We start from the raw sequence: 22,599 nt of genomic DNA, 5'->3' as shown, positions 1-22,599 counted from the left end.
TTAAAACCCTTTCAGAAACAAAGCGAAATTCCAACCAAATCCACCGAAACCGCACCGGTTCAATCCCAGATAGAACCTGAGCCTTGTGTTGCTGGAGGGAAGCAGAGCTTGTGTGTGGCCTGCGCTATAATTACCGACGGTCGCTTGTGAGGAGGAAATATGTGGGTCAGTGTTCTAGGGCGCGGGTGGAAAGCACCACGCAGCGAATTGTGCCCTCCCTTTCTGCTCGGAGCTCGGCACTGCTTCCTCCCCCTCTTCCTCAACGAACCCGGAAACGTCTTCCTCACTGAACGAAAAGAAAGCACAGGTTCGCTTTCTTAAAGGGGAGAAAGCACTGGGTTGTCTTTTCAAAGGGGAGGAAGCACAGGGTCTTCTTCCTTTAAGCACAGGGGGATCTCTTTAAAGCACACGGTGGTCTCTTTAAAGCACAGGGTCGTCTACTTGAAGGGGAGGGGTCACCTCCTTAAAAGTGATCTCATCCGGAAATTGAAGCCAAGTTAAATCATCCACTCAATATCTGAGCAGGTTTTCCCCTTTCAAAAACAAAAAACGATCACAATAATCATATTGTTACTGATCCTAGCATCACAATACTCATCTAAAAAAGATGAGTCAGACTCCCGGATCAGCGTGTAGTCTAATCAGACCCTAGATCAGCCTGCAGTCCAATCACCCTAGATCAGCCTGCAGTCTAATCAGACCCTAGATCAGCCTGCAGTCCAGTGTCCTTCAGAGACGTCTCCCTGAACCCTGGGGCTAGTAGGTTGTTTAGGGTGAACCAGATAACACAAAAGGAGGACATTAAAGACAGCGGGTCCCCGACTGCACGTCCGCTCCTCGTCCTCTTTAGCAATGACCTCAGTTCATATGAGGCCAGCCGGAAATAAACACGCACTTCAGCTGCGGATAGAAGCTAGAATACCTAGACCTAAGCGGTCAGAACCGCACTGCACTCCCTCTGATCATCAGTAGAACATCAGATATCTATCAACACTTAGGCCCAATCCCATTTCTACCCCTTACCCCTTGCCCCTCCCCCTTGTTTTGAAGGGGGAAGGGGAAGGCGTAAGGGGAAGAAATGGGATTGGGCCTTAACATCCAGTCTCTTCCACTTCTAAGCCAAGCTATAATACTGCAGGCCCATACATCAACCTCATCACTGAGCCACAGCATAAACAGTGTGGTAATACGGCCAATCAGCCAGCCCCCCCCCCCCCCCCCCCACAGAGAGACCCCATGCATGTAGGTCATTCATAGAGAGGTTGTTAAAAAACCTCTCTTCCCCCTCCTCTCAGAGTCAGCCCCGGCCCCTCGATAAACGCTGCGCTGACGTTGAATCGGCGAGACGACAACACGGCTTAGACGAGACAGAAAGCCAAAGGGGAATCATACAGCGTGCTCAACATCTGTCGTCACACACCTTTCATGTAACAGCCTTTGATATAACACTGGTGAAAACAAGTGAACACACCTTCAACATGAGTGATTACACCTTGCAGAATACTTTATAATGCACCTCTCATATAACAAACTTTATAACCCTGGTTAATGCACTTTTATGACACTAGTGAACACACCTTTATCAAATTAGTGAAAACACCTTTATGACACTAGTGAACACATCTTTATAACACTAATGAACATATCGTTTTAACACCAATAAAAAAAAACATTGATAACATGAGTGAAAACACCTTTATAACATGGTGAATACCAGTAGTGAATAAACCTTAAAAACTGTAGTGAATAAACCTTTATAACAGCAGTAACTACACCTTTATAACATGGTGAATACCAGTAGTGAATAAACCTTAAAAACTGTAGTGAATAAACCTTTATAACAGCAGTAACCACACCTTTATAACACTAGTGAATATCAGCCAGTGTTGCAGTGTAAGGCTTTGCCCTAAATCTCATTGACCTTTTTCTAGGAAAGCTCAACGCAGGTCACCTGACTCCCCGTACGTGGGTTCTCCCCGGGCCACGTTCCTTCCACTCCCGCGGCCCCGACCACGTCACGGCGCAGGGAACCCAGTCGTGACCCGGGAGTCGGGACCCAGGTGGAGAGAGAGAGAGAGAGAGGACCCGCTGACACGCGACCGGCCGTTACGTAACCGCTCTGCATCATGCTGTCACTCAGGACCAACGATCCCTCAACCCCCGCGACGAGAACCCAGGGCCCTCGAGGAGCGCGGCGCCGACCAGAACCGGGAGAACCTCCCCGGAGAACCCGGCCTCGTTAAAGACGGCTCTTTGTCTTCGGAGCTCAAAACACAATCCTGTCACGATGGAGTTCTTTAGACCTCCGTTCAGAAGGAACACCTGCTACTGAGACAGGTCATTTAGGAGCAGGTAGGGGTTAGACAGTACAGAGACAGGTCATTAAGGAGCAGGTAGGGGTTAGACAGTACAGAGAGGTCATTAAGGAGCAGGTAGGGGTTAGACAGTACAGAGACAGGTCATTAAGGAGCAGGTAGGGGTTAGACAGTACAGAGACAGGTCCTTAAGAAGCAGGTAGGGGTTAGACAGTACAGAGACAGGTCATTAAGGAGCAGGTAGGGGTTAGACAGTACAGAGACAGGTCGTTAAGGAGCAGGTAGGGGTTAGACAGTACAGAGACAGGTCATTAAGGAGCAGGTAGGGGTTAGACAGTACAGAGACAGGTCATTAAGGAGCAGGTAGGGGTTAGACAGTACAGAGACAGGTCATTAAGAAGCAGGTAGGGGTTAGACTGTACAGAGACGGGTCATTAAGGAGGGGGAAGGAGGAAGCTTGCTCATGGATGCCTACAGGTATACTGGGGACCATCGACCCCAGGACCTCTTAGCTGGTAGAGGTCCTAACCACATGACTAGCTTGCCCCAGGAAGGGGCAAATTGATGTGAATCAAAGTTCAGGTTTGGTTCCTGCAGGGCTATGCTTAACCAGTGAAATGTCTCATGTTCGTGCGGGATGCAAAAAATGGAATAATGAATAATCCCACCATCCCCCTGGAATAGAGAAGACCCCGCCCCCTTTTCATCATTCCATTGGGTGATGACGGCGCATGACGGGTCATGTGATCCGCCCGTTGTCAGCTGGACGGATCGCCTCGGGGTCATGACTCTTTTATCTTTTTAATGAATGGAGCGAACTCATCTCAGGCTGAATGAGGGCACGATCTTACATAATACTGATACAACACTTACACGTATACAACAATAATACTAGTACTACAACTACTACAAACGAATGCTAATACTTTGTTCATTTATTTTAATCTATATTTATTTCACTTCCAGATGTCAAATCAGTGAATCCGTTCAGACACACAGAATGTTATATACATATGCTTTGTGCGAATAAATAAAGCCCAGTCACGGATATACCAGTGCAGACGGGTTAACAGCCTACCGCACAGCCGATATAACTCACATACAGGGTTCGACTCGAGTTAGGTGGGAGCCAGTGGGATAACATTGTAATTACAAATAAAGCTATTTTCCCTTCCACGTACTGAGTAATATCTATGTTAAGTTAGGGCTAATAGAACGCCGGTCATTATCGGGAAAATAAGCCCAGAGAACCGGACACCGACGCGAAACGGAGGCGTCTTGCTTCGACCTGAAGTTACGACTTATTTTCAACAACTCAGCGCAAGGCCGGTACGGTCTACTCTCCCCTTTATTTAGAACAACCATACAGCACGCCACTGAAATGACAGTTCATAGCGATATACGCAACGCTGAGCCTCTTTCATCGGACCGACTGACGTAATATAACGCAGTCCCGAAGTTACGCGGCCTGATCGCGGCCCGCTGGGAACCTGCCGGGGCCATTTGCGCCTGGCCTGTCACCGAAAGCAACGCTCCGGTCTGAGCTTGGAGGACGTGGCCCACTGACCTACTTACCCCCACAACACAAGCCCCGTAACCGCGACGCAGAGCGGGCGGTGTACCGTCACTTATCTAACCTCTCTCTCTCTCTCTCTCTCTCTCTCTCTCTCTCTCTCTCTCTCTCTCTCTCTCTCTCTCTCTCTCTCTCTCTCTCTCTCTCTCTCTCTCTCTCTCTCTCTCTCTCTCTCTCTCTCTCTCTCTCTCTCTCTCTCTCTCTCTCTCTCTCTCTCTCTCTCTCTCTCTCTCTCTCTCTCTCTCTCTCTCTCTCTCTCTCTCTCTCTCTCTCTCTCTCTCTCTCTCTCTCTCTCTCTCTCTCTCTCTCTCTCTCTCGCCAGCAGGGGGCAGGCGTTGCACGGAAAATGACTTGGACCGCTTTTGCAATCGCTCAGCATAATAACAATAACTTCATTGTATACAGAGATGATTGACGTCACGCTGACACGCGACTAGTAGGTCCCATGGCGCATACATCTACACTGGTTTAATAGAATAAGTAACTTAACAACTATGTTAGACAAACAGTTACCGGAGAGAGCCAGCTGTCTCTCTTGAGATAATATATATTATAATATAAAGTATAAATCATGATTGTTCAGGTACGCAAGGTGTCAAGAGGGCTGCCCTGTTAAATCGTCTGCAAACCTGAACTTTAATCAAACAAAAAAACAAAAAAAAAACACGTAAATCACAACAGTCAAGTAAAACGACGACGGCGACGACTTGGCCGGTCCACCAAAAAGCCCACATAGTAGTAGGCCTACTTTGACTCACTGTTTAACAATGTTAAGAATAGTGCATGTCTGGTAGCCTGTCCACCTGCAGGCAGCAGTGGACTACTGGTGCTGACTGAGTTCCTATTGGAAGCACCTTCCTTTAAACCTACCATCCATCACGGCTACCCCTACACTGCTTCTCCGACCCCAGGCCATTCAGCCTTTAGTTCTGCACTAAAGAACATCGTGAAGTATAACCCCTCATCACTGGAGCAATGACAATTTAAACAGACCAACATCAAGTCCCAATCCTGCAGCACAGATCTGACCGTGTTAGATACTTTATTCCACTTCTCCGTCCTCCAGTTATGAAACACCGTGTCGTTTGTGTTCAATTGACATAGTTAAATATTGTGTTAATTTCAATGCACTTCCGACTCGACGTAGACCTTAGTCAGAGAAATCTACCTGCAGTGGTCCTACCTCATCCAGCAGCAGCAGACCCCCCGTAGACCCCGACAGGACCCGGTAGGAAAAGTCCCAGCTCCTGGTCCCGGAGAGCGGACTGTTATGGTCCCTCCTAATGCCGCCGGTTCTTATTACGGAACCCGGTACCCGATAGCAGGCGCACGGCGATCAGCGACGTGACTCGCTTCACCACGGAGGACCCGACTAGACTAGACGGGGACTACATTTAAAACGTCAAGGGAGTAGCCTACATGTGTTGCTTATGTGCATCACCCGGGTATCCCCGTCGTACCCGCCCTCTGGATCTATATGTATATTATAATGAGGGATTCATAAGGCACCCCGACCCCCTGGTTCGTTTCCGCAGAACCGCAGAATAAACGCGTGTCACGGATTCGTTTTATTCGCTGACAGCGCAGAAAGAGGTCAGCCTGTGACGTCAGAAGAGCTGAATAATAACACACGTGTGGGCCCGCCGGCCGAAGGGAATCTAAATATGACATATGCATTAATCCAAATGCCCTTTGGAAGACAAGCGTCTATAACGCTGTGCTACCCTGTGTGTGTCCTGTAGACATATTTCTTGGATGTGTATTATCGATATGAGACTATAGGTGTTTGGGTGGTTTCATTGCATCCATCAGATTCTGACGTATTCTTTCCCGTTATGTTTAAATGCCTCCTATCATGGATGTGAGAATGGCACCAAACTCAGTCTGTCATTTTTTGTTTGTCTGCTGTTTTCTGTCGGCTGTATTTCAGGTGAATATTGAAAGTTTGGGATCTTGGGTCTCCTCTCGAGAGTATTACAATAACGACAAACCTCTCAAGAGAATATCCGTTTTATGTCCATTGAGGAGAATGATTGTGTATATGTGTGTGTGTGTGTGTGTGTGTGTGTGTGTGTGTGTGTGTGTGTGTGTGTGTGTGTGCATCCATGCTCACACGTATGTGTGTTTGTGTGTGCTTGCGTGCATGCTGTGTGTGTGTGTGAGATTGTGTGTGTGTGCAACAGGGGTGTGTGTAAATGTGCGTGCATTCAGCAGTATGTGTGTGTGTGTGTGTCACCTGGGTCATACATGATGCTATTACATCAGTAAGTACTTCCTTGTTAGCTTCCTGCCAGCGCTCACTATCAGATTATTCCGCTGTAGCGAAGGAACATTGAGGAGGCAGCAGACCCACCAATAGGAAAATCACTTTGTCCCCACACCTCTGATCTTAAAGATGGGCTATTTGTTTATCTCTCACCCGGGAGCAATACTATTGTCGGGTAACTTGTTTCATGAGCTCTACAGGAAGAGATTATCAGCCTTAAAGTATCAAGTCCCCTGACAAGTGACAGACAGGCAGACACAAAGACGGACAGATATAGACAGACAGACAGACAGACAGACAGACAGACAGACAGACAGACAGACAGACAGACAGACAATAAATAAATAAATAATAATAATACTACATTTAATTTAGAGGCGCCTCTCAAGACACCCAAGGTCACATTACAGAGCATATAGTGATCATAAATCGTTTAAAAAAACAAGACATTGTGGAAAAAATAAATAAACATAAATAAATACAGATATATACAGTCAGACGAATGGCTGATGTCACATAAAGGATAGCTTGTATATATATTGCTAAAGGAGTGGAGGTTATGATTGTGATGTTGAAACCACAGATCCTGATCCTGATGTGAAGGTAAAACCAGATCTGATGTGAAGGTAAAACCAGATCTGATGTGGGGGTGATACCAGATCCTGATGTGAGGGTATAAACAGATCCACATGTGAGGGTGAAACCAGATCCTGATGTGATGGTGAAATCCCATATCCTGATGTGATGGTGAAATCCCAGGTCCTCAAGCTAAACTGGTTTGACATTTCCCATTCGCCAAGTGACTCATGCAATGGTCACTCTGGCTGCTACCTTCACCCAGATGTAGGCCTGCAACAATATTTCCATAACTTCAGCTCCGGCCAAATGGAAATATCTGGTTATGGGCTTAGTTTCTCTCCGTGCCTTTGTGCTTCATACTTGCTTTTATAAAACCTCCTTTAAAACACAATTTTATCTTGCGAGGTCAAACTTACTATTCTTGGTGAATTTATTGTCCAAGTTGGTTATATGGTATAATCAATGTACTACTCAGTCTTTGCTCGTGTGGTGAAACAACAGCCACACAATATAAATATATATTTTTTGTAACGTAACATTTTAACATGTTGCTAGAAATATTTACTCTCAGACAAAAAAAGTATTGCTTATCAGAAATTAATTTACAACTATGAGCTCAACCCTCTTCATGTTTCTTAATTTCTGGAGGATCGCTTGTGTGAGGTGACTTTTACAACAGTGTGTATGTAATGCCGCGGTCCGACCGCTGGGGGGCGCTAACACAAAGCACTAGGTGGAGATAGGAGGAGGCCAGTCACTAGCCTCCTAGCTAAACACACATAGCTAGGGCTAGCCAGCATGCTAAACTACATACACTTCGTCTAAATGTCGCCCTTCTTATCAAGCGATGGCCAAGGAAAAGTGTTCGCAGATCGAAGCCGGTGAGTGACGGACCGACAGTAAAAATAATATTTAACAGCTTTTATCCGCTAGCTGGCGTGCTAAGGCTAACCCTCCCATAGAACCCTACTAGCGCGGCTAACAGGGCTAGCCGCGCTACGGCGATCATCCATTTATTTATTATATTTCTTTCCAGAACTTTATTACCTCATCGCCCGGTTTCTGCAGTCTGGACCCTGTAAGAAGGCAGCACAGGTAACATGACACCCCGATGTCGCTCCGTGATCCGAAATAAAGAGGTTGTAGAGGATGCTAACAGCTAGCCGCTAAGGGATAACGGCTAACGCTGTGTGTGTGTTCCGCTCTCAGGTCCTGGTGGAGGAGCTCGAGGAGTACGAGGTGAATATAAACACTCAACACGCTGTTCCTCTATTTACTCATCATGTCACCCCGTGTATGTGTGTCGGGTTGAATCCCTCCCCGGTAACAGGTTGGCCCGGGTTGTTAGCCCCGACCCGCGGTACACACGCTACCCCTAGCCACTGAGCCGGGGGTTCGGTCGGTGTATGTTGTTAAAGTTGTGTTTTGTTGTAGTTGGTTCCTCGGCGGTGGAGTTGGGATGGGGAGGAGAAGCGGCGGAGCTTCACAGAATGGGTGAGTGGACATGTGCAACACTGCATCTTTACTCAAAGGTTGTCCGCGACTGTTTTAATGAAAGGTCGTTGTGTGTCCTAGTCGTTTGTATAGTCGGGTGAATTGTGGTTATTTTAAACATTATGGTGTAGATTAGTGAAACCTTTTTTATTTAGTCGCACAGTAATATGTGGATGGATGACATATCTATGCCCAGGCATTGTGTGGGTGTAAGACGAGGCGGGGCTTGTATGGGGCTGATAGGAAGGCTATCATTGGCCTAGAGAGCTGTCAGTCTGTACGCTGAACCAATGAGGTTTCTGTTTCCACTCTGAGCCGATCCGAAAGTGTGTGTGTGTGTGTGTGTGTGTGTGTGTGTGTGTGTGTGTGTGTGTGTGTGTGTGTGTGTGTGTGTGTGTGTGTGTGTGTGTGTGTGTGTGTGTGTGTGTGTGTGTGTGTGTGTGTGTGTGTGTGTGTGTGTGTGTGGCGTCCAATGGTTTAAAATGCATGTTATATTTTGTATTCATATTTTATATACATGAAATTTGTATCAAAGCAATAATGCGGAAAACTTACACACATTTTAAAAGAAAAATAATAATGAAAAAAAATAATAGCAAAGTATATACAATAAACTCAAAGATCCAATTATGAGAGTTGAACGGCTAGTATGTAATATGCTGTGTGGGGTCTCCCTGCCTGTGTTATAAACCAACACTGAATCAGAATCAGAGCCGTATTATTGCCTGGGACAATTTCAGGTAAAAGTATGTAATATAACAGCAGTACGAGATAGAAAAATATGAAAAAACGTATATAAACAGAATCGAGACAGGAGTGAAAGCCTTATCTAAATGCTTACCAAGGCGCTCAAGGCCTTCTGCCAGAGTCCTGGTAAGGGGTCATCCCTCTGTTCCCCAGGTCCTACGTTCCCCGGGTGCAAAGGGTCAGAGTCAGGGTTAGGGTTAGGGTGAGGGTTAACACTAACCCTAACCATAACCAATCGGAGGAGAGCCATTCTAACCAATCACAGGCGAATCAGAGGCGAAAAAAGCGGTACTTGCCCTTACCATCCTATGAAAAAAAGATTTGCTCAGAGTCCTATGATCCCCGGTCACATACAAAGCGGGGAACATAGGACCCGGGGAACATAGGACCCGGGAAACATAGGACCCGGGGAACATAGGTACGCTCCCCCTGGTAAGATGTGACGTTCTTCTGCAGGTGGTGGTGAACCAGCACCTCCCGGCCGACTACCTGCTGAGGGTATGTCGGAGGATCGGCCCCCTGATCGAGAAGGAGGTGCCCCCCAGCGTCCCGGGGGTCAGCACCCTGTTGGGCCTGGGGAGGCAGTCTCTGCTGCGCACCACCAAGAGTGAGTTAGCCTGTAGCATTAACCTGTATATCTAGTGTGTCTGTTAGCTCGTAGCATTAACTCTGTATATCTAGTGTGTCTGTTAGCTCGTAGCATTCACTCTGTATATCTAGTGTGTCTGTTAGCTCGTAGCATTAACACTCTGTATATCTAGTGTGTCTGTTAGCTCGTAGCATTAACTCTGTATATCTAGTGTGTCTGTTAGCTCGTAGCATTAACTCTGTATATCTAGTGTGTCTGTTAGCTCGTAGCATTAACTCTGTATATCTAGTGTGTCTGTTAGCTTGTAGCATTCACTCGGTATATCTAGTGTGTCTGTTAGCTCATAGCATTAACACTCTGTATATCTAGTGTGTCTGTTAGCTCTAAGCATTAATACTCTGTTTATTTACTGTCTGTCAGCCTGTAGTATTAATACTCTATTGTGTCTGTTAGCTTGTAGCATTAATACTCTACTGTCTGCTAGCTTGTAGTATTAATACTACACTGTTTCTGCTAGCTTGTAGTATTAATACTCTACTGTCTCTGCTAGCTTGTAGTATTAATACTCTACTGTCTCTTCTAGCTTGTAGTATTAATACTCTACTGTCTGCTAGCTTGTAGTATTAATACTCTACTGTCTCTGCTAGCTTGTAGTATTAATACTCTACTGTCTGCTAGCTTGTAGTATTAATACTCTACTGTCTGCTAGCTTGTAGTATTAATACTCAACTGTCTCTGCTAGCTTGCAGTATTAATACTCTACTGTCTCTGCTAGCTTGCAGCCACCAGGTATGCAGGGGGTCGATAGCAGCAGCTCTCCACAGGGGACGCCCCCCAGAACCCCCCGCCATCACAGACCACTCGCCCAGCGTCGGTAGGTCCTGCTGTCTGTCTGTCTGTCTGTCTGTCTGTCTGTCTGTCTGTCTGTCTGTCTGTCTGTCTGTCTGTCTGTCTGTCTGTCTGTCTGTCTATAGAGGCAGTAAGCCATAGAGCATGCTGCCAACATATTGGTAATCATCTACGTATATAAATGATCTCAAATGGGTGTAATTATGCCAAACATAGAAAAAGCAAGTGCTGTATGTAGAGTGTCACAATGTTATTAGATAAGTGAAGACCATTTATTACATAAGTCTGTTTACTCTGTGTGACAACATACAATAACAAGGTGCACTACTCAGCCGGTCAAAACCGGTTGAACCTTCACCTCCAGCCTCTATCTGCCGGCCCTAGCTATCACTGCATTGTTATGTTGAGGGAACATTGTAGACCTAAAGGGCAGTTTATGGGCCCAAGTCTCGCAACGCAAGGACCATGCAGACGCTTCGACGCAGTCGTGAACCTGTTTTGGTTCTGCGTCAGGTTCTAGTGAGCGGACCAATCACAGCCCTTGCTGCTGCGCCGCCTCGACGGAAGGTTACGATTTGTGGGAGGCGCACGTCAGGCCCTTGCGCTGGACGCAAGGTGGGTCCTCAGGGACGTAAGGGGTCCGTAACCCCCTTTGCGTCGCGTGAACGTGGGACCATAATAAGCCCTTAGGTACCCGCGTCCATCCCCTACTGCAGGGGTCACCAACAGGGTGCCCGCGGGCACCAGGCCGCCCGCAAGGACCACATGAGGCGCCCGCAGGCCTGTTCTAAACATAGCACTACTCATTCTTGAACAACTCTTTCCCACCTTTTTTAAGTGATTGTTGATAATTATTGTGAGAAATAATCAACATGATCAGTGTCTTCACACAGATGAGTATCATTAATCATTAACAATAATAATCTATAACTAAAGGCAAACTGAGCAAGTTTGTTATTTCAGCAGAGTGTATCAAACTGGGGGCCCTTCGTTTGACTCGGTACCCATGAAGGAGCTCTCAGGTTCCCAAAGGTTGGTGACCCCTGCCCTGCTGACTGTGTGTGTGTGTCTGTGTGCAGTGTCCATCATGGGGGCGCGGCAGGCCACGGGGGCGGCCCGCTTCGACCAGGCCGTGCCCACCCTCACCTACCAGCACATGAAGACCCACAAGCGCATCCTGGGCCACCTGTCCTCGGTCTACTGCGTCGCCTTCGACCGCACCGGGCGCCGCATATTCACGGTGCGTGTCTTTGTGTGTGCGTGTCTACACGCGTGTCGATGCGTCTGTCTCCGTTTGTATGTCCGTGTGTCTGTTTGTGCGTGTCGATAAGTGTGTCTGTGTGTTTGTGTCTGTGCGTGTGTCTATGCGTCAGAGTGCATGTCTGGCCTTGTATGTGTGAGTGAGTCTTTGTTTGTTTGTTTCTGTATGTGTGTGTTTGTGTTTTTGTGGGTGTGTCTGTGTGCGTGTCGATACGTGTGTCTATGTGTGTCCGTACATGTGTGTTTGTGTCTATGCATGCGTCAGTGTGTGTGTGAGTGAGTCTTTGTTTGTGTGTCTGTGTATGTGTGTGTGTGTGTGTGTGTGTGTGTGTGTGTGTGCAATGCATCACAAATTAAAATCAATTGCTACATCGTTCCGTAGCAATTACCCTCTTTTTCCTTGCTTTGTGTTCTAACAAGTTGTTGATTCATTTCTGATACGGTTCAATTATAACTGCTAATAGGACATGACGATTTATTACTTGGTTGAGCCACTAACAAGTGAATCTGAGGACTCCCAATAGTCCTCAGTCCCTAACAGAATCATTTGTATTTACATATTTAAGCTCAATTAGATAAAGGGGAGATCCAAGTCAAGACAGACTGAAGCTAGCACTTATCCTAGCTGTCTTTATTGTATGCGGGGAGTGGGTTAACCTAGCGAGGGATAGTGCTTGGCACTTGGTTCTATGAACATCCTTACTGTACCGACAGAGATACATTGTTGTTTCTCTTTCTTCTGACAAACATACTTATTGGAAGTCCCTTTGGATAAAAGCATCTGCTACACGCCCTCAATGTAGATGTCAATCACAGACAACCACAGAGTGTGTTCTCAATCCATCATCAGCACTCAGGGACATTGAAGGACTAGATTCAGGCCCCCCCTCCTCCAGTCTCCTCCTGAGCCTGTCTTCTGGTGTCCTCCTCCCCTCCTCCTCCTGACTGGTGTCTCCTACTGTCATCCCCTCCTCCTCCTGACTGGTGTCTCCTCCTCCCCTCCTCCCGTCCTCCTCCTGACTGGTCTCTCCTGCTGTCCTCCCCTCCTCCTCCTGACTGGTGTCTCCCGGTGTCCTCCCCCCCTCCTCCTGACTGGTATCTCCTACTGTCCTCCCCCCCTCCTCCTGACTGGTCTCTCCTACTGTCCTCCTCCCCTCCTCCTCCTGACTGGTGTCTCCTGGTGTCTCCCGGTGTCCTCCCCCCCTCCTCCTGACTGGTCTCTCCTACTGTCCTCCCCCCCTCCTCCTGACTGGTATCTCCTACTGTCCTCCTCCCCTCCTCCTCCTGACTGGTGTCTCCTGGTGTCTCCCGGTGTCCTCCCCCCCTCCTCCTGACTGGTATCTCCTACTGTCCTCCTCCCCTCCTCCTCCTGACTGGTGTCTCCTGGTGTCTCCCGGTGTCCTCCCCCCCTCCTCCTGACTGGTGTCTCCCGGTGTCCTCCCCCCCTCCTCCTGACTGGTGTCTCCCGGTGTCCTCCCCTCCTCCTCCTGACTGGTCTCTCCTGCTGTCCTCCCCTCCTCCTGACTGGTCTCTCCTGCTGTCCTCCCCTCCTCCTGACTGGTCTCTCCTACTGTCCTCCCCTCAGGGGTCAGACGACTGCCTGGTGAAGATCTGGGCCACAGACGACGGGCGGCTGCTGTCCACGCTGCGCGGGCACGCCGCCGAGATCTCGGACATGGCCGTGAACCACGAGAACACGCTGATGGCGTCGGCCAGCTGCGACAAGGTGATCCGGGTGTGGTGCCTGCGGACCTGCGCCCCCGTCACCGTGCTGCAGGGCCACGCCGCCTCCATCACCTCCATACAGGTAACGCTCAGGCCGGAGGGCGCCACCCGCTGGCACGCCTGGGGTACTGACGCTCGTTGAGGCGACTCGTTAAGAGAAAAACACGGCTCGTTAACACGGCTCGTTCAGACAACTTGTTAACACAGCTCGTTAACACGGCTCATTAAGACAACTTGTTAACACAGCTCGTTAACACGGCTCATTAAGACAACTTGTTAACACAGCTCGTTAAAACACAGCTCGTTAACACGGCTCATTAAGACAGCTCGTTCAGACAACTTGTTAACACAGCTCGCTAAGAGCTTGGTTGCAAAACTTGTTAACACAGCTCATTAGATAGATAGATAGATAGATAGATGGACTTTATTTGCCATTGCACTCCTATACAAAGAAATTGAATTGCTACATATGACGGTGCAGTAAAATATAAAGACAAGGCATAACAAGACAACGTAAGACATGCTGAACATACATCTCACTGTCACTGTTATAATAAATAATAATATGAACACGATTTGAACATTAAAAGTGAAAAAGGTCAAATTGCAATTGCCCATATGTGTACAAATATTAACTGCTAAGCAGAGTGACAGATTAGGTTGTGTTTAATGTCCTGACAGCCCAAGGGAGGTAACTGTTTCTCATCCTGTTGGTTCTGCTGCTAATGATGCTGAACCTTTTGCCAGAGGGCCGCAGCCTGAACAGGCGATGGGCAGTACGGGTCTGGTTATTTAGTATTTATTTTGTTCTCGATAGACGGCGAGAGTAGGCGACGGTGTCGAGTGAGGGCAGGGAACAGCCAATTGTTTTTTCGGCTGTCCTTATTGCCCCCTGCTGCTTCTTTCTGTCTGTCTGCAACCGTGCGGCCTGCAAACAGCACTGTGATGGAGCACGCTCTCTTAAGACAAATTGTTAACACAGCTCGTTAACGCTGTGGTCCTGTGCAGTTCTGTCCAGGTGTCCGGGGCACCAGGAGGTACCTGGCGTCCACCGGAGCCGACGGAATGGTGTGCTTCTGGCAGTGGCACTCCTGTAGCATGAAGTTCAGGTAGGGCTCCCCCTTCTCCTCCCAGCCGGTCGTGGTCCGTGTCTTCTGCTGCTCTCTAACCTGCGTCCTCCTTTAGCGACCAGCCCATCAAGTTTGTGGAGCGGTCGCGTCCCGGGGTCCAGGTCTCCACCTCCTCCTTTAGTAGTGGTAGGTTCCCCACGAAACACTGTCTCACCCTCACTGTCTCCCCTCTGTCTTACTCACTCAGCCCTCACTGTTTGACCTCTCCCTTACTGTCTCGCTGTCTCACCCTCACTGTCCCACCTCTCCCTAACTGTCTCACCCTCACTGTCCCACCCATCTCTCACTGTATATCAACCCTCTCTTATTGTCTCACCCATCTCTCACGGTCTCACTGTCTCACCCCTCTCTCACCGTCTCACCCCTCTCTCACTGTCTCACCCCTCACTGTCCCAACCCTCTCTCACTGTCTCAACCCTCTCTTATTGTCTCCCCAATCTCTCACGGTCTCCCTGTCCCAGCCCTCTCTCACTGTCTCACCCCTCTCTCATTGTCTCACCCCTCTCACCACTACTAATATAAATGTTTACAAGGATATTACCTCAGACTTCTAATGACAGTTCTGGGGCCTCATAGCTGAAACAGTTGGAGATTGAGGCTGATGAGTTAATATTGACTGTGATGACGTCATGTCTCCGTTCCAGGGGGGATGTTCCTGGCCACCGGCAGCACTGATCATGTGATCAGGGTATACTACCTCGGCTCTGATGCCCCAATGAAGCTCTCTGAGATGGACGCACACGGGGTAGCAACACGCACGCACGCACTCACGCACGCACGCACTCACTCACTCACTCACTCACTCACTCACTCACTCACTCACTCACTCACTCACTCACTCACTCACTCACTCACTCACTCACTCACTCACTCACTCACTCACTCACTCACTCACTCACTCACTCACTCACTCACTCACTCACTCACTCACTCACTCACTCACTCACGTACATAATCACCTCTTATCCTCTAAAACGAGAGACTGACTGTCCTCCCTCTCCCTCCCTCAGGACAAAGTGGTTGTCGTCCAGTTCTGCAATAACAGCGACAGGTAAACATCAAGATTATTGATAGACTTCCAACGGAGAGATGTGTAGTGTCCTTTACCAGAAGAGATGACCTGATGTGTGTGTGTTTGTCCGTGTGTGTGTGTGTGCGTCGCTGCGTGTGTGTGTGTCCAGTCTGAGGTTTGTCAGCGGCAGTCGCGACGGCACGGCGAGGATCTGGCAGTACCAGCAGCAGGAGTGGAAGAGCATCAGTCTGGATATCGCCGCCCGCCTGCCAGGGTAACACGGCCCACAATGCCTAGCAACATGTCCTCATTCAAACAACTTCAATTTTAGAGAGCTCTTCGATCAAACCTGCTATAATAAAAATACAATTAGGGCTTTAATAATCCCAGACCCGGCAGAATGTACAGGGCAGTTATATATGTCACTATATAAGTGACAAAAATGTGTCTGAAGTTTGAAAACAACCAAATTTAACTATGTAAATTGTATATTGATGACACACTTTAATAATACTTTTGTATAACTTGATTAAGAACAGTTATTTACCGGTGACTGTAAGGAGTGTATGTTGTTTCACTCTTCAAGAAACGTATTTGTCGCATACAGATAGTAAATGGCAGTTTGTTGGATTTCTTAATCTTCTGATTTCTTGACGACTTTTCTTTATTATGTTAGGAGTCCTGTTGTCAACGGCGACGACAAGACCAAGCTGGTGGTCACCATGGTAGCGTGGGACCGTGGCGACCGCACCGTCGTCACGGCGGTCTCCAACTTCCTGCTCAAAGTGTGGAACTCCCGAACCGGACAGCTGCTGCACGTGCTGTCTGTGAGTAGGAGGGAACACACCTGGACGCTAGCTGGTTACCATGGGAACGGAATAGACACACCTGGAGGCTAGCTGGTTACCATGGGAACGGAATAGACACACCTGGAGGCTAGCTGGTTACCATGGGAACGGAATAAACACACCTGGAGGCTAACTGGTTACCATGGGAACGGAATAAACACACCTGTAGGCTAGCTGGTTCCCATGGTAATGGAATAACACCTGTAGGCTAGCTGGTTCCCATGGTAATGGAATAACACCTGTAGGCTAGCCGGTTCCCATAGGATCGGAATAAACACACCTGTAGGCTAGCTGGTTCCCATGGTAACGGAATAACACCTGTAGGCTAGCTGGTTCCCATGGTAACGGAATAACACCTGTAGGCTAGCTGGTTCCCATGGTAATGGGATAACACCTGTAGGCTAGCTGGTTCCCATAGGAACGAAATAAACACACCTGTAGGCTAGCTGGTTCCCATGGGAACGGAATAAACACACCTGTAGGCTAGCTGGTTCCCATGTGAACAGAATAACACCTGTAGGCTAGCTGGTTCCCATGGTAATGGAATAACACCTGCAGGCTAGCTGGTTCCCATGGTAATGGGATAACACCTGTAGGCTAGCTGGTTCCCTTGGTAATGGAATAACACCTGTAGGCTAGCTGGTTCCATGTGTCCTGAGTGGACATTGTCATCAACGTGTCCTGGTCCCTCTGTCTCTCAGGGTCACGATGACGAGGTGTTTGTGCTGGAGGCCCACCCCTTCGACCCCCGCGTCATGCTCTCCGCCGGCCACGACGGGAACATCTACATCTGGGACCTGAGCCGAGGAGCCCGGATCAGGAACTTCTTCAACATGGTACCTCCTCAAATCCTCCTGACTCGTTTAGCACATGGTACCGGCTCAGCTTCATCGAGCTCCTCCACTACATGATGACATGATGAGGTCACCTCATGATGAGGTCACTACATGATGAGGTCACTACATGACGAGGTCACTACATGATGAGGTCACTACATGATGAGGTCACTACATGGTGACATGATGATGTCACTACATGATGACATGATGAGGTCACCTCATGATGAGGTCACTACATGATGAGGTCACCTCATGATGAGGTCACTACATGATGAGGTCACTACATGATGAGGTCACTACATGGTGAGGTCACTACATGATGAGGTCACTACATGGTGACATGATGATGTCACTACATGATGACATGATGAGGTCACCTCATGATGAGGTCACTACATGATGAGGTCACTACATGACGAGGTCACTACATGATGATGTCACTACATGATGAGGTCACTACATGGTGAGGTCACTAGTGGTAACTACATGATGAGGTCACTACATGGTGAGGTCACTACATGATGAGGTCACTACATGGTGACATGATGATGTCACTACATGAAGACATGATGATGTCACTACATGATGATGGCGCTACATGATGATGTCACCACATGGTGACATGATGCTGTCACTGCGAGATGATGTCACCACTTGGTGACCTGACGATGTGTGTCCAGATCGAAGGCCAGGGTCACGGCGCCATCTTCGACTGCAAGTTCTCGGCCGACGGGCAGCACTTTGCCTGCACCGACTCCCACGGCCACCTGCTGCTGTTCGGCTTCGGCTGCAGCCAGCCCTACGAGAAGGTGAGCCCCTGCACCTCCACCTCCTCCTCCTCCTCCTCCTCCACCTCCCCCTCCTCCTCCTCCTCCTCCACCTCCCCCTCCTCCTCCTCCTCCTCCTCCCCACCCCTCCTCCTCCTCCTCCCCCTCCTCCTCCCCCTCCTCCACCTCCCCCTCATCCTCCTCCTCCCCCTCCTCCTCCTCCTCCTCCTCCTCCTCCCCACCCCTCCTCCTCCTCCTCCTCCTCCTCCTCCTCCTCCTCCTCCTCCTCCTCCTCTTCCTCCCCACCCCTCCTCCTCCTCCTCCTCCTCCTCCACTCCACCAGTCGTTACCCTCAGCCCCCTCCTCATCATCCAAACCGCTCTGATCCTCGCTGTCATGGGAACTCTCCCCTCTTCTCTCATCCTCTCCTCCTCTTCTCTCCTCCATCCTCTGTCTCCTCTCTCTCCCTCCATCTCCATCCTCACCCCTCCTCACCTCCTCTCCTCCCTCTCTCCTCCTCTATCCTCTCCTCTCCTCTCCTCTCCCCTATCTCCTCCCCCCTCCACTCTCGTCCATCTTGAGACATCCCTTTCATTAGTTTAGCATCATGTGTAACAGTCTTGGTTTAACTCGACCCGATGCAAAGCATCTCTTGGCCCAGTGTGAAGCGCTTTGCCCTGCATTGGGAAGCACTCTGTAACCCCAGCTGTGACCTGCTTTCAGATTCCGGACCAGATGTTCTTCCACACGGACTACCGGCCGCTGATCCGCGACACCAACAACTACGTCCTGGACGAGCAGACGCAGCAGGCGCCCCACCTGATGCCCCCCCCCTTCCTGGTGGACATAGACGGGAACCCCCACCCGCCGCGATACCAGCGGCTTGTGCCGGGCCGCGAGAGCTGCAACGAGGAGCAGCTGGTGCCGCAGCTAGGCTACATCGCTAACAGTAAACACTCAGTTTTTAACCTCTTCTCTAGGCTACATCGCTAACAGTAAACGCTCAGTCTTTAACCTCTCAGCTAGGCTACATCGCTAACAGTAAACACTCTTCAACCTCTCAGCTAGGCTACATCGCTAACAGTAAACGCTCAGTCTTTAACCTCTCAGCTAGGCTACATCGCTAACAGTAAACACTCTTTAACCTCTCAGCTAGGCTACATTGCTAACAGAAAACGCTCAGTCTTAAACCTCTCAGCTAGGCTACATCGCTAACAGTAAACACTCAGTCTTTAACCTCTCAGCTAGGCTACATCGCTAACAGTAAACACTCAGTCTTTAACCTCTCAGCTAGGCTACATCGCTAACAGTAAACACTCAGTCTTTAACCGCTCAGCTAGGCTACATCGCTAACAGTAAACACTCAGTCTTTAACCGCTCAGCTAGGCTACATCGCTAACAGTAAACGCTAAGTCTTTAACCTCTCAGCTAGGCTACATCGCTAACAGTAAATGCTCAGTCTTAAACCTCTCAGCTAGGCTACATCGCTAACAGTAAACGCTCGGTCTTCAACCTCTCAGCTAGGCTACATCGCTAACAGAAACTATAGAAGACCATTTATCTCTCTTGTCCCAAGGCAAGATTTCATTTTATAGGTTGTTTTATCCAGTTTAATTGTTTCACAAAGAACCTTGGTGACCCTGTGTGCTAACTCTAGCTAAAGAGCTCAAAAGGTTTTGCTTCACCGCAACTTCTTTCATTAAAAACTGTTCCTGCACATAGCCCTCAACTCTCCATTCCCCAGGTGACGGAGAGGTGGTGGAGCAGGTCCTGGGTCAGCAGACGGGGGACAACGGAGAGAGTCCTCTGGACAACCTGATCAGACAGATGCAGAGCCAGCAGAACGCTCTGGGCCAGGAGCCCAGCCCAGACCGGCCGTCCCCGGACCCAGCAGGTAGGCCTCAAGGGCTCAGCCGGGGAGACCCCACTGTAGGCCCCACCCCACAGGGGGTCGTCTCCATGCCTCTGACTGCATCATGTAGCGTTCCACCCTGTGTGGACCTGGAGCCACCAGCCTCTCACGCTCCACCTCCTCCCCCACCAGACGGAGAAGCAGCTGGGGAGGACCCTGCCATGGAGCCGGGCCAGGCTGAGGGCCAGGCTGAGGGCCAGGCTGAGGGCCAGGCTGAGGGCCAGGCTGAGGGCCAGGCTGAGGGCCAGGTCGAGGGCCAGGCTGGGGGCCAGGCAGAGGGGGAAGAGGGTCCGGGAGAGGGCCAGGCGGAGGGGGTGTGGCAGGTACAGAACAACGCCCTCCCCAGCCAGCAGGCCACGGAGAGAGACCTGTTGGCCTGGAGCCACCGCACGGTGGTCAACGAGCTGCCCAAAGCCACCTTCAGGTTAGTACTTACTAGTACTGCACTAACTAGTAGCTCACTTACTAGTACTTCACTAACTAGTACTGCACTAACAAGTGCTTCACTAACTAGTAGCTCACTTACTAGTACTGCACTAACTAGTACTGCACTAACTAGTACTTCACTAACTAGTACTTCACTAACTAGTAGCTCACTAACTAGTACTTAACTAACTATTACCTAACTAACTAGTAGCTCACTAATTACTAGCTCACTACCGAGTTCTACGATAACTAGTACTTTATATACTAGCACTTCACTAACTAGTACTTCACTAACTAGTAGCTCACTAACTATAGTGGGCAGAACCGGCTGTGAGTATTGAAGATACGGTGAAAGTGTGAGAGAAGGTAACGCATTGTGCACCCGTCACAACGTCACGACGACGCCCGACGGTGCCGGCTCTGTGTGGAGGCTGACGGTGTGACCTCTGACCTCTGACAGGGTGATGGAGGAGTGCAGGCGGGCCAAAGGGGAGGTGGAGTGCTCTCTGTACAACGCAGAGCGCCGCAAGAAACCAGCCAGCGGCGGGGTCAAGGTACGACCCCCCCCCCCCCCACCCGCCCCCTTCATGGTCTCATCGCCATGGCAACTGTTTCCACCCATCCAAACAACCCTCGTCTCGATGTCCCTCCCTTATCTCCTCTCCTCTCTCACCTCTTCTCCCCCACTCTACATCCCCTTCCTCCCTTGCCTCCTGCCTCCTTTCTCCTCCCTACCCTCTCCGTCCCCAACTCCCCTCTCTCTCTTCTCCTCCCCTCTCCCCCTCTCCCCCTCTCTCTCTCTTCTCCTCCCCTCTCCCCCTCTCTCTCTTCTCCCCTCTCCCCCTCTCTCTCTTCTCCCCTCTCCCCCTCTCTCTCTCTTCTCTCCTCTCTCTCTCTTCTCCCCCCCTCTCCCCCTCTCCCCCTCTCCCCCTCTCTCTCTTCTCCTCCCCTCTCCCCCTCTCTCTCTTCTCCTCCCCTCTCCCCCTCTCTCTCTTCTCCTCCCCCCCTCTCTCTCTTCTCCTCCCCCCCTCTCTCTCTTCTCCTCCCCTCTCCCCCTCTCTCTCTTCTCCTCCCCTCTCCCCCTCTCTCTCTTCTCCTCCCCTCTCCCCCTCTCTCTCTTCTCCTCCCCTCTCCCCCTCTCTCTCTTCTCCTCCCCTCTTTCCTCTCCCCATCCCTCTTCCTCATATCTCCTCCCTACCTCCCCTCCCCCCTCTCCTCTCCTCGTCCTCTAACCGTTAACTCCCCCCCGCCCCCCCAGGTTGACCCCCTGACCCCCAGGGTCCGTTCCCTGCGCCCCGCCAGCAGTAAGAAGAAGCAGAGCCACGCCTACCAGACCCGCTCCGCCCAGGTCCGTCGCCGCGGCAACCGCACCCGTGCCTCCAGCGCTCGGCAGGGGGCCGACAGCCAGGCGGAGTCGGACAGCGACGGAGACGTGAGTCAGGGGTCGGGGGTCAGGGGTCGGGGGGGCAGGTAGCCGGTGTAGGACGGAGCCCATGCGATTGAAAAGGAGGCCGAGCCGATGTTGAACATCATCACGGGACTTCATTCCTCGACGACTGTGGCAGACGGTCCTTCTAGCCAGCGAGGGTTGAGCAGAGTCTGAGATGTATCTGTGTACTTTTATTGAGTACTTGTACTGTGTCCTTGGGTACTTTTGAAAGGCGCTTTTAAAATAAAAGTTGTTGTGAAGAGCCCCCCGCCCTCTGAGGTCTGACCCTGCTCCCCTCTGGGTCTGGCTGTTGGGCCTGGGCCTGGACCCCATGGTCCCAGAGACCCAGGGTCAGGCTGTACTGGGTGAACTGGCCCCTCTGGGGGGTGGATAGTGGTGATTAGTAGAGCCCGACCGATAAAGGATTTTTAAGGCCGACACCGATACGAATATTTGGTGATTTAAAGATCCAATATATATTTAAAAAAGAAATTAAGGAAACGTGTAGCAAAAAGTTAAACAGATTCCCTAACATTGGATATTTTTTGTTATTTATGAGTCCTCACTAAAATAATAAGGTAATGCAGTTTAAAAATACAATTTATTTTATTGTTTTGTTGTCACAACAGCAAAGTCGAATTCAAAATTTATTAAAGTTCTGATATTTTTTTTTATAAAAATGCAAACTTAAGATAGGAAACTCAAAGTCCTTTGAAGAAAAACACAATAACCCCCCAATAAATAAAATAATAATAACAAATAATAATAATCGGCCAGATTTGTTTTTTTATCGGCCGATACGATACTTTGGAAAATACCTAATATCGGCCCGCCGATAT

At 49.6% G+C, this 22,599-nt stretch overlaps 1 protein-coding gene across 1 annotated transcript in view; it reads left to right on the top strand.

Moving 5' to 3' along the window:
- The first annotated feature begins 7,453 nt into the window (after positions 1 to 7,453).
- Positions 7,454 to 22,599, top strand: part of brwd3 (bromodomain and WD repeat domain containing 3) — a 30,261-nt gene continuing 15,115 nt past the window's right edge. Inside the window, exons 1-21 of the mRNA XM_030361498.1 lie at positions 7,454 to 7,614; positions 7,770 to 7,828; positions 7,943 to 7,972; positions 8,168 to 8,227; positions 9,431 to 9,581; positions 10,339 to 10,437; positions 11,492 to 11,652; positions 13,258 to 13,479; positions 14,406 to 14,506; positions 14,583 to 14,653; positions 15,172 to 15,272; positions 15,538 to 15,578; positions 15,709 to 15,813; positions 16,216 to 16,366; positions 17,089 to 17,223; positions 17,907 to 18,035; positions 18,717 to 18,942; positions 19,738 to 19,887; positions 20,038 to 20,329; positions 20,792 to 20,885; positions 21,590 to 21,763. Coding sequence (XP_030217358.1) covers positions 7,581 to 7,614; positions 7,770 to 7,828; positions 7,943 to 7,972; positions 8,168 to 8,227; positions 9,431 to 9,581; positions 10,339 to 10,437; positions 11,492 to 11,652; positions 13,258 to 13,479; positions 14,406 to 14,506; positions 14,583 to 14,653; positions 15,172 to 15,272; positions 15,538 to 15,578; positions 15,709 to 15,813; positions 16,216 to 16,366; positions 17,089 to 17,223; positions 17,907 to 18,035; positions 18,717 to 18,942; positions 19,738 to 19,887; positions 20,038 to 20,329; positions 20,792 to 20,885; positions 21,590 to 21,763 — 2,586 coding nt within the window. The 5' untranslated portion in view covers positions 7,454 to 7,580. The remainder of the gene's footprint in view (positions 7,615 to 7,769; positions 7,829 to 7,942; positions 7,973 to 8,167; positions 8,228 to 9,430; positions 9,582 to 10,338; positions 10,438 to 11,491; positions 11,653 to 13,257; positions 13,480 to 14,405; positions 14,507 to 14,582; positions 14,654 to 15,171; positions 15,273 to 15,537; positions 15,579 to 15,708; positions 15,814 to 16,215; positions 16,367 to 17,088; positions 17,224 to 17,906; positions 18,036 to 18,716; positions 18,943 to 19,737; positions 19,888 to 20,037; positions 20,330 to 20,791; positions 20,886 to 21,589; positions 21,764 to 22,599) is intronic.

This window comes from Gadus morhua, chromosome 7, assembly GCF_902167405.1.
Source record: "Gadus morhua chromosome 7, gadMor3.0, whole genome shotgun sequence".
Classification (NCBI taxonomy): Eukaryota; Metazoa; Chordata; class Actinopteri; order Gadiformes; family Gadidae; genus Gadus; species Gadus morhua.
This window is presented reverse-complemented; position numbering and strand designations above follow the sequence as displayed.